Source organism: Syngnathus leptorhynchus, chromosome 22 (assembly GCF_054491065.1).
Source record: "Syngnathus leptorhynchus isolate UIUO chromosome 22, UIUO_Slep, whole genome shotgun sequence".
Lineage (NCBI taxonomy): Eukaryota > Metazoa > Chordata > Actinopteri > Syngnathiformes > Syngnathidae > Syngnathus > Syngnathus leptorhynchus.
Genome location: NC_141216.1, coordinates 3,835,307 through 3,848,681, shown reverse-complemented (window position 1 = coordinate 3,848,681; position 13,375 = coordinate 3,835,307). Strand labels below are relative to the sequence as shown.

Sequence of the window (13,375 nt, the reverse complement as noted above, 5' to 3'; positions counted from 1 at the left end):
TCGCTATAAATAGCGGCCATATTACGGACGCTTGGATTGCCCCATCCGTGGGCACTACACATGACTCACCTCAGCACCTTTTTCTTTTGACTAGCGCTCATCCATTATCAAACAGGCCAGCAGGGATGAATATTTGATATGGCAAAATATGGGCGGTTGCGGTGATATCTGGCACGAAATCTCGCTATGCATAAAATTCTGTTCAATTTTCATTCAATTCTTTCATTCATTTCTGTTGCTCTAATATTCTGTGACATTACAGGTTCTACTTTATATGGTTGTCATCACCCCTGAATGATGCCTGCGGTTAATTGGGTTATAATTGCCACAAACAGCAAGACTTGCCTGTCCTGTTTTTTCCCCCCACCCCCAATTTGCAGTCTTAGGAAGACGCAAGCGGCCCTAAATGATGGCACAACTCGCTCCAAGACAACAGTGTGACATTTACGCTTTTTTTTTTCTTTTTCTTTTACAGCCTTGCAACGCCCCCCCTCTTGGGGAATGTGTGTGCGTGTGCTGATATATATGGACACAGCGTCCTGCATTGAACTGGATTTACTCCATATTATAGCTCATGTCATGAAGGATTAAATGCTTTTGATTGCATTGTTTCTGACGGATTTGACCATGCGCAATGCAATTATGATGGGATTTTAATCCCTAGTTATTCTTAAAGATGACATTGTTGCAACCCATGTCCATGGGGGTTGCTATGATACAATGTGATGGATGTCTAGTTGTTTGTCCAACAATATTAGTTTGGTGCACTTTTTCTATCCTAATACTAACACAGAATGAAAAATACCATAGACCAACGAACTAGTTTGTATTGAACTGACACTATAACAATACGTGTGGCCATATATATATTCTTTATCCTCTGCAAAACAACTGCTATTAGTGTATTAGCTATCTAGCTATCGCGATAGCTGACCGTACCTCGTTAGTTTACGTAGCTGCGAGTGTTGTAGCTCGACTCTATGTGTTGTGTTTCTATGCTCTGTTGACTGTGCGCGAGCCAGGTGCGTCCAACCACCAAGCCCCGCCCTCTTTTAAACCCTAAAAAAAAAAAATCCCGTGCTTCGAAACACGAGTGCTCCAATTTCTTGTACTTGTCCGTCTCGTTCTTGCTCTTACCCGTGTTTTGAGCGAGTTGGCATTACTTTCTGCCAATTTTTCAACATGTCCCAACAACTGCCGTGCCTTTCGGAAGCGTGTCGGAGTGCCGACCGAGCGGAGCTTTGACGACGAGGGGAGGGACAGAAAAAGAAAAGGGGGAAAAAAGTGTTGTCATCTCGGCGCCGTCAACAAACATGGCTACTCGTCGTCTAGCACCAACCGAACCAGGTCGGCTCTCCTTCTTCTTCTTCTTCGTCTTCTTTTTCTTGCGAAAAGCTTCCAAAGTCTTTGGCCGAAGGATTTGATTAGCCAGAAGCGAACCGAGGCGGTTGGTGGACGTGGTGGGGAGACATGGATCCGTTGCACAGAGAGTTTCTGCAAAAGTGTCATCACAACTTGGCAGAGTCCGTCACCGACGCCGACCAGCTCGTGGAGGTCCTGTCCCGGGGAGGCACGCTGAGCACAGCCGAGCGACACGAACTGGCCCGCGGCAGCGGCGCCGGCGGGGAGAAAGTAGAGTGCCTCGTCAAGATTCTGCTCCGCAAGGACCGAGACCACTTCGCCGACTTCTGCTCAGCCCTGGAGGAGACCAACCCGCACCTGCGCTCGGTGCTGCACACCGGTACCGGCACCACTCCCGGGCCCCTGGACCACAGCACCGGTAAGACGCAAACTTGCAGGAGCGTAGTCTCGAAATCATTGTTGGCCAACTTTTATGCAGCCAAAGTGTGATTTGAAGTAAGGAGAGGTCCTTCATTTGAACAAAAGTAGTCCTTTGGTGCCATCTTGTAACTTCTGTAGGTAATGACAAGTCATTTTAGGGGTGTCAAAAGACAAAATATGAGTGATTGGTGATCAATCACGGGGTCTATCCAGCGTCTGCCTGTTTTAATGGATCTAAAAGTCAATCGAACCATTAGGCAAATCAATAAGTCCTGCAGCGCTTTGTAAGGACAAAGGGTCAACATGGACACGCACAAAAGAACATTTTGTTATGCTTCCATAACTGTGACGTTCAGGGGAATTCACTGGCAATTATTGGGAATTTAATGAGATGTTATTCAAGCGTAAATATCAATATATTGTTTTGTCATAAGCAGCTCTCCTTGCCCACAGGCGAGGACAGCGCAGCAGATGAGTGATTAACAAAATGACATTGATGCCAATTTGTCAGCACCCGCTTTGCGACTCCACTCTTCTGTCAGCGAGCTTGAATGGCGACGTGTCACGGACGCACGCCTACTGCCCGTATTTATTCCTACGAAGACGGGCGTTACGTCGTGAGCTTCCCCTGGCTTTTGACCTTTTTTCTTTTTTTTTTTACCGTGTTTCACAATTAGGCAGCACAGGTGACGAGCCGTCGCGACGATGCGCTAAAGAACAGCAAAAAGTGGGCAGAGTCGACAGGGCGGACAGGTTCTTCCGGTGTGTGCGTGCGTGCAAAAGGAGTGAACAAGGCGTGAAGATGCTTTCTCCGGGCTTGCACGTTTTAAAATCATTTGCGGTGCAAAAAAAAAAAAGGTTTTGTGTCCTCAAGGCTGTAAAATCTGGCTCTGTGCTTGTGTTGCATTCAGGCATGTTTGGCTTCTCCATTTCAGCCACTTTGATTTGTATTCAGGCTTGACAATAAGGACAGTGTTGAGCCTTTCCAGCTGACTGCCTTGCTAACAGAGTCTTCCTGCATCCAGTGTCTTGTGTTTTTGTCTCTCGCGAGTCACCCAGTGGGCTCTAAAGGAAGGGGGGGGGGGGACTTCCACCAGTCCACCGTGTCATCTTGTCAGCGTAGATAAAAGGCCGCGTTCGGGGCCCCGGTTGGTCGCTATTCAATTTCGATAATTAGCGACGCTCACCGGGCCGATCGGGGAAAGTCCCACCTTGGCTCTTTGTGTTTTTGTAGTCCTTTCTTTGGAGGCCTCGAGATGTTCGATCCGAAGCCGCCGATGGTCACCCTGTTTATGTTTCTGCTTCCCGGCAGGGTCGGCGTCCAGCGTCTTGTCCGCCATGCCCTCGGATTCCGAGAGCAGCGGCTCCCTCAGCAGCGCCGGTGAGTTAGTCGCGGGGGAAATCCGGGCCTTGTGGTCCGGCCCGGCCCGGACGGCTCCGTTGAGACTGAGCAAGCACATGCTGCTGATTACACAGATATGAGAGGGATTTAGTGACGCCATGCACACAGAGCGGCTTCTTTTGCTCACTCCACCATGCCGCCTAAAATAGAAAGCCAGCTTTGGGTCACGGCGCCAGCACGCAAAGTTATGCCGTATAGATTCCTCCGACAAGTTCCAAGGAGTAGTTGCTCGCGGTGCTAGCGTCTCGCCCGTTTCAGGTACGCCAACTCCGACCTCCTCGCCACCACCGCCGCCGCCGGCCTACGCGGATGCTACGCGGCCGCACGACAAGATGGAGACGCTCCTCTTCCAGCTGCGCCACGTGACCCGGGAGCGCGATGAGCTCCGCAAGCGGCTGGCGCTCTCCTCGCCCGGGAGCACTTTTGACGACTGCAGGTAGTCGCGGCGTCGCATCTCGAGCGTAAACAAATAGCGGCGAGCGGGTAACCACTGTCTCTCTTCAACAGGCCCAACTGGAAAGCGGGCCACGACTACGAACGTCTCAAGCTGCAGTGCATGAAGGCCATGGCCGAGCTGCAATCGCTGCAGAACCAGCACAGCGGCACCCTCAAGAGGTGCGAGGAGGCCGTCAAGAAGGCAGACTTCTACCAGTGAGTGCTTTTTTTTTTTTTGCAGCAGATTGCAAGTTTGGAAGTAATGCCCGCCCGTCTCAAAGAAGACACGCCAAATGAGGCTCTGTAATTAGCGTGCGGACCCAGATGCCACAGGGGTAGCATTTCTTGTCGCCTCCTCGGATTTAGGAATAAAAACGGAAAAGGGAAGCCGGTCGGTGGGTTCGTTTGCGAGCGCTCCCCTCCCCAGCGACATCTGGCCAGACGACGACGGGGGCTCAAGATAATTATTGAGATTATTGCCGCGCTTAAGCTGCTCCTTCTTGTTTACTTTGCGTCCAAAGTCATGGCATCAAATCAGAACTTTTTTTCTTTTTCCCTCATATGTTGTTGTTATGATCTTGCAATTTTGGCTTGACTGGATTTTCATAAATCAAAGCTCCTCTGGTATAGTTGAGATTTGCTTCTCTTTGGATTGCAATTTTGTTTCTCAACTTGACCTGCTGTCACACATCAATCACAGAGTTCATTTCACGCACAGTCCAAGTTGCATAAGAGCTTCATTTGAAGTCATTAGCTCGGTAATGAGCTCCAAGAGAGAACATCTGGCCTTTTGACACACAACCACAAAGACTATTTTTAGCCTGCGCAACTTCTGGGAAAACTATTTTCCTCTTTGCCACTAACCTGTTTGCTCCGTTGTGAAATCAGCAAAGTGCTTTCAGACAAGCCAACCTCTCTTTTTGTTGTTGTGCAGCACAAGAGTAAAAAAACAAATTCAAGACATTTAACCATTTAATCCGCACATTGTTTCCCGTGTCACTAGAGGGCGTCGACATTTGACATCTGAGCTCGTATTTTGTTTTTCAGCACGCTGCACGGCCGGCTGGCGGGCGAGCACGGCCAGCTCAAGGATGAGCTGGAAGCGCTGAGGCTGGACAACGTGCAACTGCAGCGCCAGCACGATCACGCCAAACACAACTGCGAGGAACTGCGCCGACTGCGCGACGACCACCAGCGAGAGGTGGCAGACATGCGCCTGCTGCACCGACAGGTAGCTGGCCAGCGGGGGGCGCCGAGCTCACCGTGGAGAAATGACACATCCGCGCGTCCCGCTTGACTTTCCGCCTTCGTTTCTAGGCCATTCGGGAAAGCTCCTCGGACGCCCTCAACAAGCTGTACGACTCGGCCGTGGACAAACTGGAGAGCGTGAGGAGCGACTACGAGGGCCTGCGTAAGCGCTACGACGACGAGACGGCCGACCACAACGCCGACCTGAGTCGCCTGGACCACGCGCAGGAGGAGAAGCGGCGCCTTCAAAAGCAGTTGGACGTGCTGACCAAGCAGAGGGACGCCGCCGTCCTCTACCAGCAGCAGTACTCCTCGTCCATACGCACGTACGTAAGGGAAAGGGGGAAAAAAACCACTGGCGATTATGTGACTTCCTCTGGCCCGCCCCAGGTTGGACCAGCAGGAGCTGTCCAAGGCGGCCACGCAGAACGTGGAGCTTCAGTGCGAGATGGAGCGGCTGCAGTCGGAGGCCACGCGCTTCAAAACGCAACATCTTAAAGCGGCCAAAGAGTGCGAGAAGTACAAGGACGAGCGCGACTCGGTCATCAGCGAGTACCGGCTGATCATGAGCGAGCGCGACCAGGTCATCAAGGAGGTGGAGCGGCTCCAGTCCGGGCTGGAGCTGGCCGAGGCCAAGCTGAAGAACACGTCCTCGGAGCGCCGCGTGGCCAACGAGGAGCTGGAGGCCCTCCGACAGGTAACCAACCGACAAAGTCGACCGCCCCCTGGTGGCCGTGGAAGGTGCAACAACACATCAATATGGACGCTTTGTCACTTTGAAGGAACTGGCGTCGTCGCTGATGGACAGGGACCGAGCGCTCTGCGAGAAGAACGAGCTCCTGGAGAAATACTGCCACGAGGTGAAGGACAAGGCGGAGGCGCAGAAGGAGCTGAGCCAGGCCTGCAAGGACATGGAGACGGTGCGCGAGGAGCGAGACGTGGCCCGCAAGGAGAGGACCGAGGCCATCGTCCAGCGGGACCGACTGCTGCGCGAGTATTATCAGGCCAGACAGGTAGCACGTAGACGCCAGATTGATTTTATCCAAGACCATAATCCCTTCATGTCCTTTCATCTAATAGTCATATTTTTTAGGGTTGTCCAGCTGCTGGCACACACTTCCACTCATTTTTTTTTGTTTAATCCAGCAGAAAATGATTGCATGACTTTTGCCTTCTCTGGAGGTCAAATAATCAATCCTAAAAATAAGCGCCTCAGGAATCAGTTCAAGCACAGGCTAAATGAATTCTTTCCCTAATGCCCTGTTAATTTTCTCCAGGGCAAGGCCAATGAGAGATTGCTCCTTAATTACATCATAGCTGACCTATTTTTAAACCGCAGCAACAAAAAATAAAATAAACAAGTGAATGTGTACGACCAGAGCTCGTTACTTTTGCGCTCTTTTCCCAAATGCAGAAACAAGACTCGGCCACTCTGGACACAGAGCGAGCCAACAAGGAGATCGAGATGCTCAGGAAGCAATACGAGGCCGTGGGCCAGGAGCTGAAGGAGGCTCTGCAGGAGGCCGAGGTGGCCAAGTGTCGCAGGGACTGGGCCTTCCAGGAGAGGGACAAGATCGTGGGGGAGCGGGAAAGCGTTCGGTGAGTTTGCATCCTTTCGAATGTTTTCGTGGACGGCACGTGCCCAAAGTGAGTTTGCCGTCCCCGTCGCAGCACCTTGTGCGACAACCTGAGACGAGAGCGTGACCGAGCCGTCAGCGACCTGGCCGACGCGCTGAGGAATCTCGACGACACCAGGAAACAGAAGAACGACGCCGTGCGGGAGCTCAAAGAACTCAAGTGAGTGAAGGGGGGGAAAAAAAAAAACGCTTTGTGTTCCTGCGCCCAACTATATCAGCCTCACGTCGTTAACGGTGTGCAGGGACAAAATGGAGGACCAATTGGAAAAGGAGGCTCGCTTCCGCCAGCTGATGGCTCACAGTTCGCACGATTCCGCCATCGACATGGACACGGTGGAGTGGGAGACGGAAGTTGTGGAGTTTGAGAAACGCAGGGTGAGTCCCAACGGCTTTGTTTGTTTCCCATCCGCAGCCACTCAACAAGTCGTGCGTCTTTTGTTTTCACGCAGGACATGGATTTGGAAGCGCTGGGCTTTGACATCGCCGAGGGGGTGAACGATCCTTATTTACCGGGAGATTGCGGCGTCTTTGTCACTAAGGTGGACAAAGGAAGTCTAGCGGAGGGTCGCTTAAGGTGAGCGAGGATTTGTTGCTTCTCGTTGTCAATCAGAAGACAATTCAATTGCGTGCAGGGTCAACGACTGGCTGCTCAAGATCAACAACGTAGACCTGACCAGCAAAGACGGGAAGCAGGCCGTCAAAGCCGTGTTGAGCGGCGAGGGCGTGATCAACATGGTGGTCCGTCGAAGGAAGTCGCTGGGGGGGCGGGTCGCCGCTCCCGTCCAGATAAACCTCGCCGGACAAAAAGGTTTGCAACAATCTGCACTGTTCTGGTGCTAACCAATCTGAAACGCACCAATCTGGCTTGTCCTCTCAGACTGCGGCATCTGCCTGGAAAGCGGAGTCTTTGTCGCCTCGCTGGCGCCGGGCGGTCCGGCGGTCCGAGACAATCATCTGGCAGTCGGGGACAGGCTGTTAGCTGTGAGTGTGCCGGGCCTCAGGCGTCAGTTTAGCCTCGTGGGGGAAAAAAATAAAAAAACTGACCTAACGTTTCAGATTAACGGCATCCCGCTCGATAACAAGTCGCTGGCCGAGTGTGACGCTCTGCTGAGGACGTGCCGCGAGTCGCTCTGCATCTCCCTCGCCAAGGTTGACGGCTGCTCACTTCTAAAATAAAAAAAATGTCTTTTTTTTTTTTTTAACAAAATACAAGTTGATCCATTTGAAAATAATGAGTTCATATTCAGTATGTTCATGACATTTCTGATTTGTTTGTGATCAGTTCCTGCCGCAGAGCTGCTCCGGCCAGAGTTTATACGAAACTCTGAGGGACTCTGAGAAAGTCTGCAAAAGCTGCCGTAGCGCCCAACGCACGCAGCCCGACAGCTGCGCTTGCGAATTGGGGAGCGGCGACGACGACGGAGCGCGTGGCGACGGCGGCGATGTCGCCGGCCTTCGTGGCGACTCTCTACACTCCCGCAGCCCCTCGGAACCCCTGGCGGACTTCGGCTACAGGAAGCGGGACTTCCACCGGCGACCCTTCACCTTCACGCCCGCGTTGCCCCATTGCGGCGCTACTCCTGCGCCAAAGGCGGGCGGCGGCACTTGGCCCAAAGTCATCGGCGGAGCGTCCGTTCCCGAGTGCGCGCAGCTCTCCGTCTACAAGAGAGCCAAACAACGCAAGTCCATCTTTGACGCAAACCCTTTCAGGAGAGCGGAAGCGCCTCCAAGTTTGGACTACGTCTCGCTTTCTCAGCTGCCCAGACACTCGCCGCAGAGCTCGCTGGCCGAATCCTCCCAAGGTCCGCCCGGCGACACGTTCAGGTTCAAACACTCGCAGCAGAGCAGCTCGGCGTCCGACTCCGCCGTCCCGGCTTCTTCCGGGCCCGTCACGGACGGGGAGGGCGGTCAGCAGCTCTACTACTCGGCCGAAGCTCCTCAAAGAGAGTCCAAGACGCCGGCGGACGATGACGGGAGTCCACACCGGGAGCCGGACAAAAGAAGGTACCGGCCCAAATCGGCACCGGCGCTGCGGCGGAACGTGACGCCGCTGCGTATCCCGCCTCCCGTGCAGGTTTGTGCAAAACACAAGAAGAAAATTGCAAAATAAAAATAGCTGTATCATGTCGGAGTCAACGATATCATCTGACCGGCAGATTCACAATTTCTCCAACGACGAGCACTCCCCCGAGCCCATGGATTTGTTGCGCTTCTCCCCGATGCGAAATAATCGCTACAGCATGCACCTCGCACCGCCCAGCTACAGCAGCGCCGGCGCACGTAAGTCGGCAAAACGTCATCCGACCGTGTCGGAGTCGTTTCTTTCCCACCGCCCGCTTATAAAGTGACCATCGTCTTTCAGAACCGACGCAGCGAGGCTTAGCTCCGAGTCCGGCGAAGATCTCGGTGACGAGGAACGCCGTCTACCCGGGCCCGAATCACCAGATGCAGAGCGGCAACGCGCGGTCGCTTGCAAGGTGCCGTCCGTCTGCTGCGGATTTTTCAAAACGTCTTTTGACAATCATCGAACGTCATGACGGCCGCTTGACCTTTTAGCGCCCAGCGTCACGGTCGCCACAGTGTGGACCTCTACCACAAGCTCGCAGGGGACGTCGGCGAGAGCAGCCCGACGCCGCACGGCACCAACTCCCTCCCTTCCAGCGCCAGACTGGGTACTGTATCGATGCAACAATCTTGAAATATGTTTTATTTTTTGCCTCGCAATGACTCTTTTGTGTTTTGTAGTCTCCCTGAGCGCGTTACAGTTCAGGGCCGAGCGCATTCGAATTCTACCGACTCGTTACCCGTGCTCCACTGGGTCCGATGCAGGTACGGACTGCGTTTCAAATGACAGGAAAAAAAAAAAAGAAGTATGTCACACGGCGCTTGGATACCCGCAGGCTCCCGTTCCGAGTGCAGCTCGCCCGCAACGCCTCCCACGTCCCCCGTCGGCTCGGGCGCCACTTTTTTTGTCAGCAGCCAATCGGCGATCTCCGTCCCCACCCGGCTCAGGATATCCACCAGCCGGAAGAACAGGTAAAGTCGTCCCCCGTCTCGCCGCTCGTGATGGAATCCAAAACATCCTGAAACGTGTTTCAGGTCGTCGCCAAGGCCGTGTTCGGAGGAGCCGCGCAACTTGACGGTGCAGAAAGGAGCCGAGCCGCTGGGCATCTCCATCGTGAGCGGTGAGAACGGCGGCGTCTTTGTGTCCAAAGTGACTGCGGGAAGCATCGCTCACCAAGCTCATTTGGAGTACGGCGATCAGCTCTTGGAGGTACAAAAAAAAAAAAAGTGAGGGGGGGGGGTGTTAAATTGACAGCCGGTGTGACAAATGTGACCCGTGTCCAGTTTAACGGCATCAATCTGCGCAACGCCAACGAGCAGCAGGCGCGCTTGGTGATCGGGCAGCAGTGTGACACGGTCACCATTTTGGCTCAGTACAACCCTCACATGTTTCAACTGGGCAATCACTCACGATCCAGGTAAGCACCATCACACGCCAAAGTCATCCATCGTGTGACCGCTACTCTTCCTCCTCCACAGCTCTCTCATAGAGTCCGTCGCCAGCCGGCCGAACCCGCGGGACAGCGGCGCCAGTACCCCGGACGAGCGCTCCTTGAGCGACGGCGAGCAGGACGAAGGCACGGCGACGCCCTCGTCCACGAGGGCCGCCGCCAGGTAATGCTTCATCATTAGTAGTCACCCGTAGACAGGCCATTGGGTGAGCCGGGGAATCTGGAAAATCGTGTCATCCTCCCGCCCAGGCTTCCCGTCGGCGCTTTGCCACGTCTGGTCAGGCTGAAGAGGGTCCAGGGTGAGCTGGGAGTGCAGATCTGCGGAGGCAACCTCTACGGTGTCTTTGTGGAGAGCCTGGATGAAGACAGCCCCGCTCAAACTCTTGATGGTCTTCAGCCCGGAGACCTGATACTGGAGGTATCTTCCAGCAATGTCACATTTGTATGCTTTGTATTGATTCATGTTCCTTCTTTTTTTTTTTTTCTTCCTCCTCCCAACAGTACAACGGCATCAGCATGAAGAACAAAACCAAAGAGGAGGCTTATCTGGAATTGTTGAAGCCGGCCGAAACCATCACGGTCAAGGTTCAAAACTGCGTGGACGAGCTCGCCGCCGTCAGAGAGCTACCCGGAGATGGATTTTTCATCAGGTATGCAAAGTTCTGACACTCTTGGTGGAGCGGGCCACCAGTCAATGGACGTGTTCCGCCAGATCGCTTTACGAGAGGGCGGCCGACATGGAGCAGGAGCTGAGCTTCAAGAAGGACGACATCCTCTACGTGGAGGACACGCTGCCCAACGGCAACTTTGGCTACTGGATGGCGTGGCGCCTCGACGAGAAGGCGCACAAGTTGGAGAGAGGGCAGATTCCCAGCAAGTTCATGTAAGTCAAACCTGAAGAGAGAAGGAGAAGAGCTTCTCATCTTGACCCACGCCGCTCTCCCAAGGATGGACCAGGAGCTCTACAGGAGGCACGGCCTGGCCGACGTCAAGGACGACGGCAGCGGCGGCAAAAGCATCTCTGCCGCCGCCCGGAGGTCCTTCTTTCGCCGGAGGCTGAAGCACAAGCGCAACGGATCCAAGGACGGCAAAGACCTGATGGCGTCCGAAGCCATGATGTCCGATTACTTGCCCGTGTCCGAAGGTGAGACTTCTCGCTTCAACTTGGCTTTCGACGGGACGACCCAATTTTGTCTGTGACAGCTGCTGTCTAATGGGCCAAAAGACCAACGTTTTGTCTCGTTGCCTCCTCAGATGGCGCGAGCCTCGTGTACCAACTGGTGCAGAAGGTGGAATGCTCAGCCCCCAGACCCGTGCTGATCTTGGGGCCGTTGGCCGAGGCCAGCAAGGACATGCTGGTCAACGAGGCGCCCGCCAAATTCAGTCGCTGTCCACCGGGTAAGCTGCACCGCCCGCCGACAGTTCTCGGACGGTTCGATTGAAGATCGAAAGCGTCGGCGACATCTCGTCAATATCAATTGGCAGAGATCATGAAGGCGTCCCAGCAGGCTATCGAGCGAGGCGTGAAGGACTGCGTCTTCATCGACTTCAAGCGACGCAGCGGCCATTTTGACGTCACCACCGTGGCGTCCATAAAGGAGATCACGGAGAAGGTAAATGCGGCACACCTCGTCCGCCGTACGCTTCTTCAAAACGGGAAAGCCTTCACGTCGATTGTGTTTAAAACATTGTCTGGCAGGATTCTCACTGTTTGCTCGACATTGGGGCGCACGCCATCGAACGCCTCCACAGCGTTCACGTCTACCCCATTGTCATTTTCATCCGCTACAAAAATGCAAAGCAGATCAAGTGAGTACAAGCATAACTTGTTTTGGTCGTTTTATTATTTTATTTTTTTCTCCTCCTTCATAATCAATCGCAGCATCTCACAAATCCAACAAATACAATCCAATAACAGGGCCAACCCACAGGAAATGATGTCATCATTTTTAGACATGGATTGCCTTGATGTCGGTTTGCTGCCATCTTGTGGCAACTAAGACACATTGAAATGTATTGTTTGGCGTTTAATCCTACTTTTTGCAAAGGACTCGCTAAGAGAGGACTGATCCTTGATCATGGTATTTAATAGTCACGTACTTCCGCAAGCTACACGTGTCCATAACACGCAGGAGGAGATTGATTCCCTCTAAGCCTCCCCTTCCGTCATCGGCCGAGTGGCAGCTGTCCAGGGAAAGCCCGCTCGGGAAACCGTGGTGTCGGTTCACTGCGTGGGCGGCGACAATAGCTGGCACGCTAACGCGGATAGCTTGACGGCGGCGCTCTTATGTGCATCCTCAGAGAGCAGAAGGATCCCTTGTACCTGCGGGATAAACTCTCGCAGAAGCTCTCCAAGGAGCAGTTTGAGGCGGCCCAGAAGACGGAGCAGGAGTACAGCCGCTTCTTCACAGGTCAGACCAAAGTTACACAACTCTGAATTGTGCACTTAATCCAGCCACAAATTCCCGCCCTGACAAATAACACCCGCTGATCTTTTTTTTTTTTTTGATCAGGTGTCGTGCAAGGCGGCAGCGTGTCCTACATTTGCACTCAGATTGTCACCATCGTGGAGCAGGAGCAGAATAAAGTTCTGTGGATCCCCGACGGAGCGCCATAAAACGGGTACCGAAGAAGAAAGAACAAAAAAAAAATAATCTGCACAACTTGATCAAATGAACTGCGACCTCCACACACATGAAAGCAGAAGGATGTACTGTACCTCAAATAGTTGTTGACGCTCGTATGGAATACGACAGCAATACGCGTTTCTATCTAGAAGCACTCCTCGACACAACCTGGAGCACCTTTGCCCCGCTCACTAGATATTTGTCTATTTTTATCAAATCATGGAGATGGAGCTTAATGGTATTCAACGTAGCAGACTTTTTTTTTCCCCCCCCCACCCTCTGTTCATCATTTCAGGCCTCACATTATGATGTCAGTGTGCCACGCATTTTTAATATATTTATTTCTACGCTACAAGTGCAAAACAGCAGCTTTTCACTTTGTGTGCGTTTTCTACTTGAGTTGTCAATTGCGTTTTGCATTCTTCCTTTAGCTGGGTTGCATTAAAGGGATGTTTGTCGGTTGTCCTGGTTAGCGACGCACATCTTCCAACATTTCATCTGTTGGAATAACAATCATCTTTTTCTTTTGACTCTGATTAAAAAAAAAAAAAAGGGTACGGACGATGACGTGGTCAAATTTGTTTGTGCATTCTTTTCAAAGAACCTTTCTTGCATGCAATCCCAAAAAAGCAATCAATAAAATAGTTCAGTACCGCTGTTTGTCCACAAGAGGGCGACGTCTACACTGGGATCACCACTGCCTATGACAAAAAAGCTTCAATTCGGTGG

General features: G+C 52.9%; 1 protein-coding gene across 1 annotated transcript; it reads left to right on the top strand.

The window, feature by feature from the left end:
• The first annotated feature begins 957 nt into the window (after positions 1-957).
• LOC147039449 (disks large homolog 5-like) lies at positions 958-13,212 on the top strand. The gene is made up of 33 exons (XM_085903413.1): positions 958-1,780; positions 3,095-3,163; positions 3,443-3,620; positions 3,692-3,835; positions 4,667-4,850; positions 4,937-5,193; positions 5,258-5,564; positions 5,650-5,880; positions 6,282-6,466; positions 6,539-6,664; positions 6,747-6,879; positions 6,954-7,078; positions 7,137-7,312; positions 7,382-7,485; positions 7,561-7,653; positions 7,787-8,578; positions 8,661-8,784; positions 8,867-8,981; positions 9,061-9,176; positions 9,250-9,333; positions 9,405-9,540; positions 9,604-9,778; positions 9,853-9,986; positions 10,048-10,182; positions 10,269-10,437; positions 10,521-10,669; positions 10,732-10,902; positions 10,967-11,163; positions 11,274-11,417; positions 11,505-11,632; positions 11,719-11,828; positions 12,321-12,430; positions 12,533-13,212. The coding sequence occupies exons 1-33, from the start codon at positions 1,471-1,473 to the stop codon at positions 12,634-12,636; spliced, it is 5,715 nt and encodes a 1,904-aa protein (XP_085759539.1). The 5' UTR covers positions 958-1,470; the 3' UTR covers positions 12,637-13,212.
• Positions 13,213-13,375: the final 163 nt, after the last annotated feature.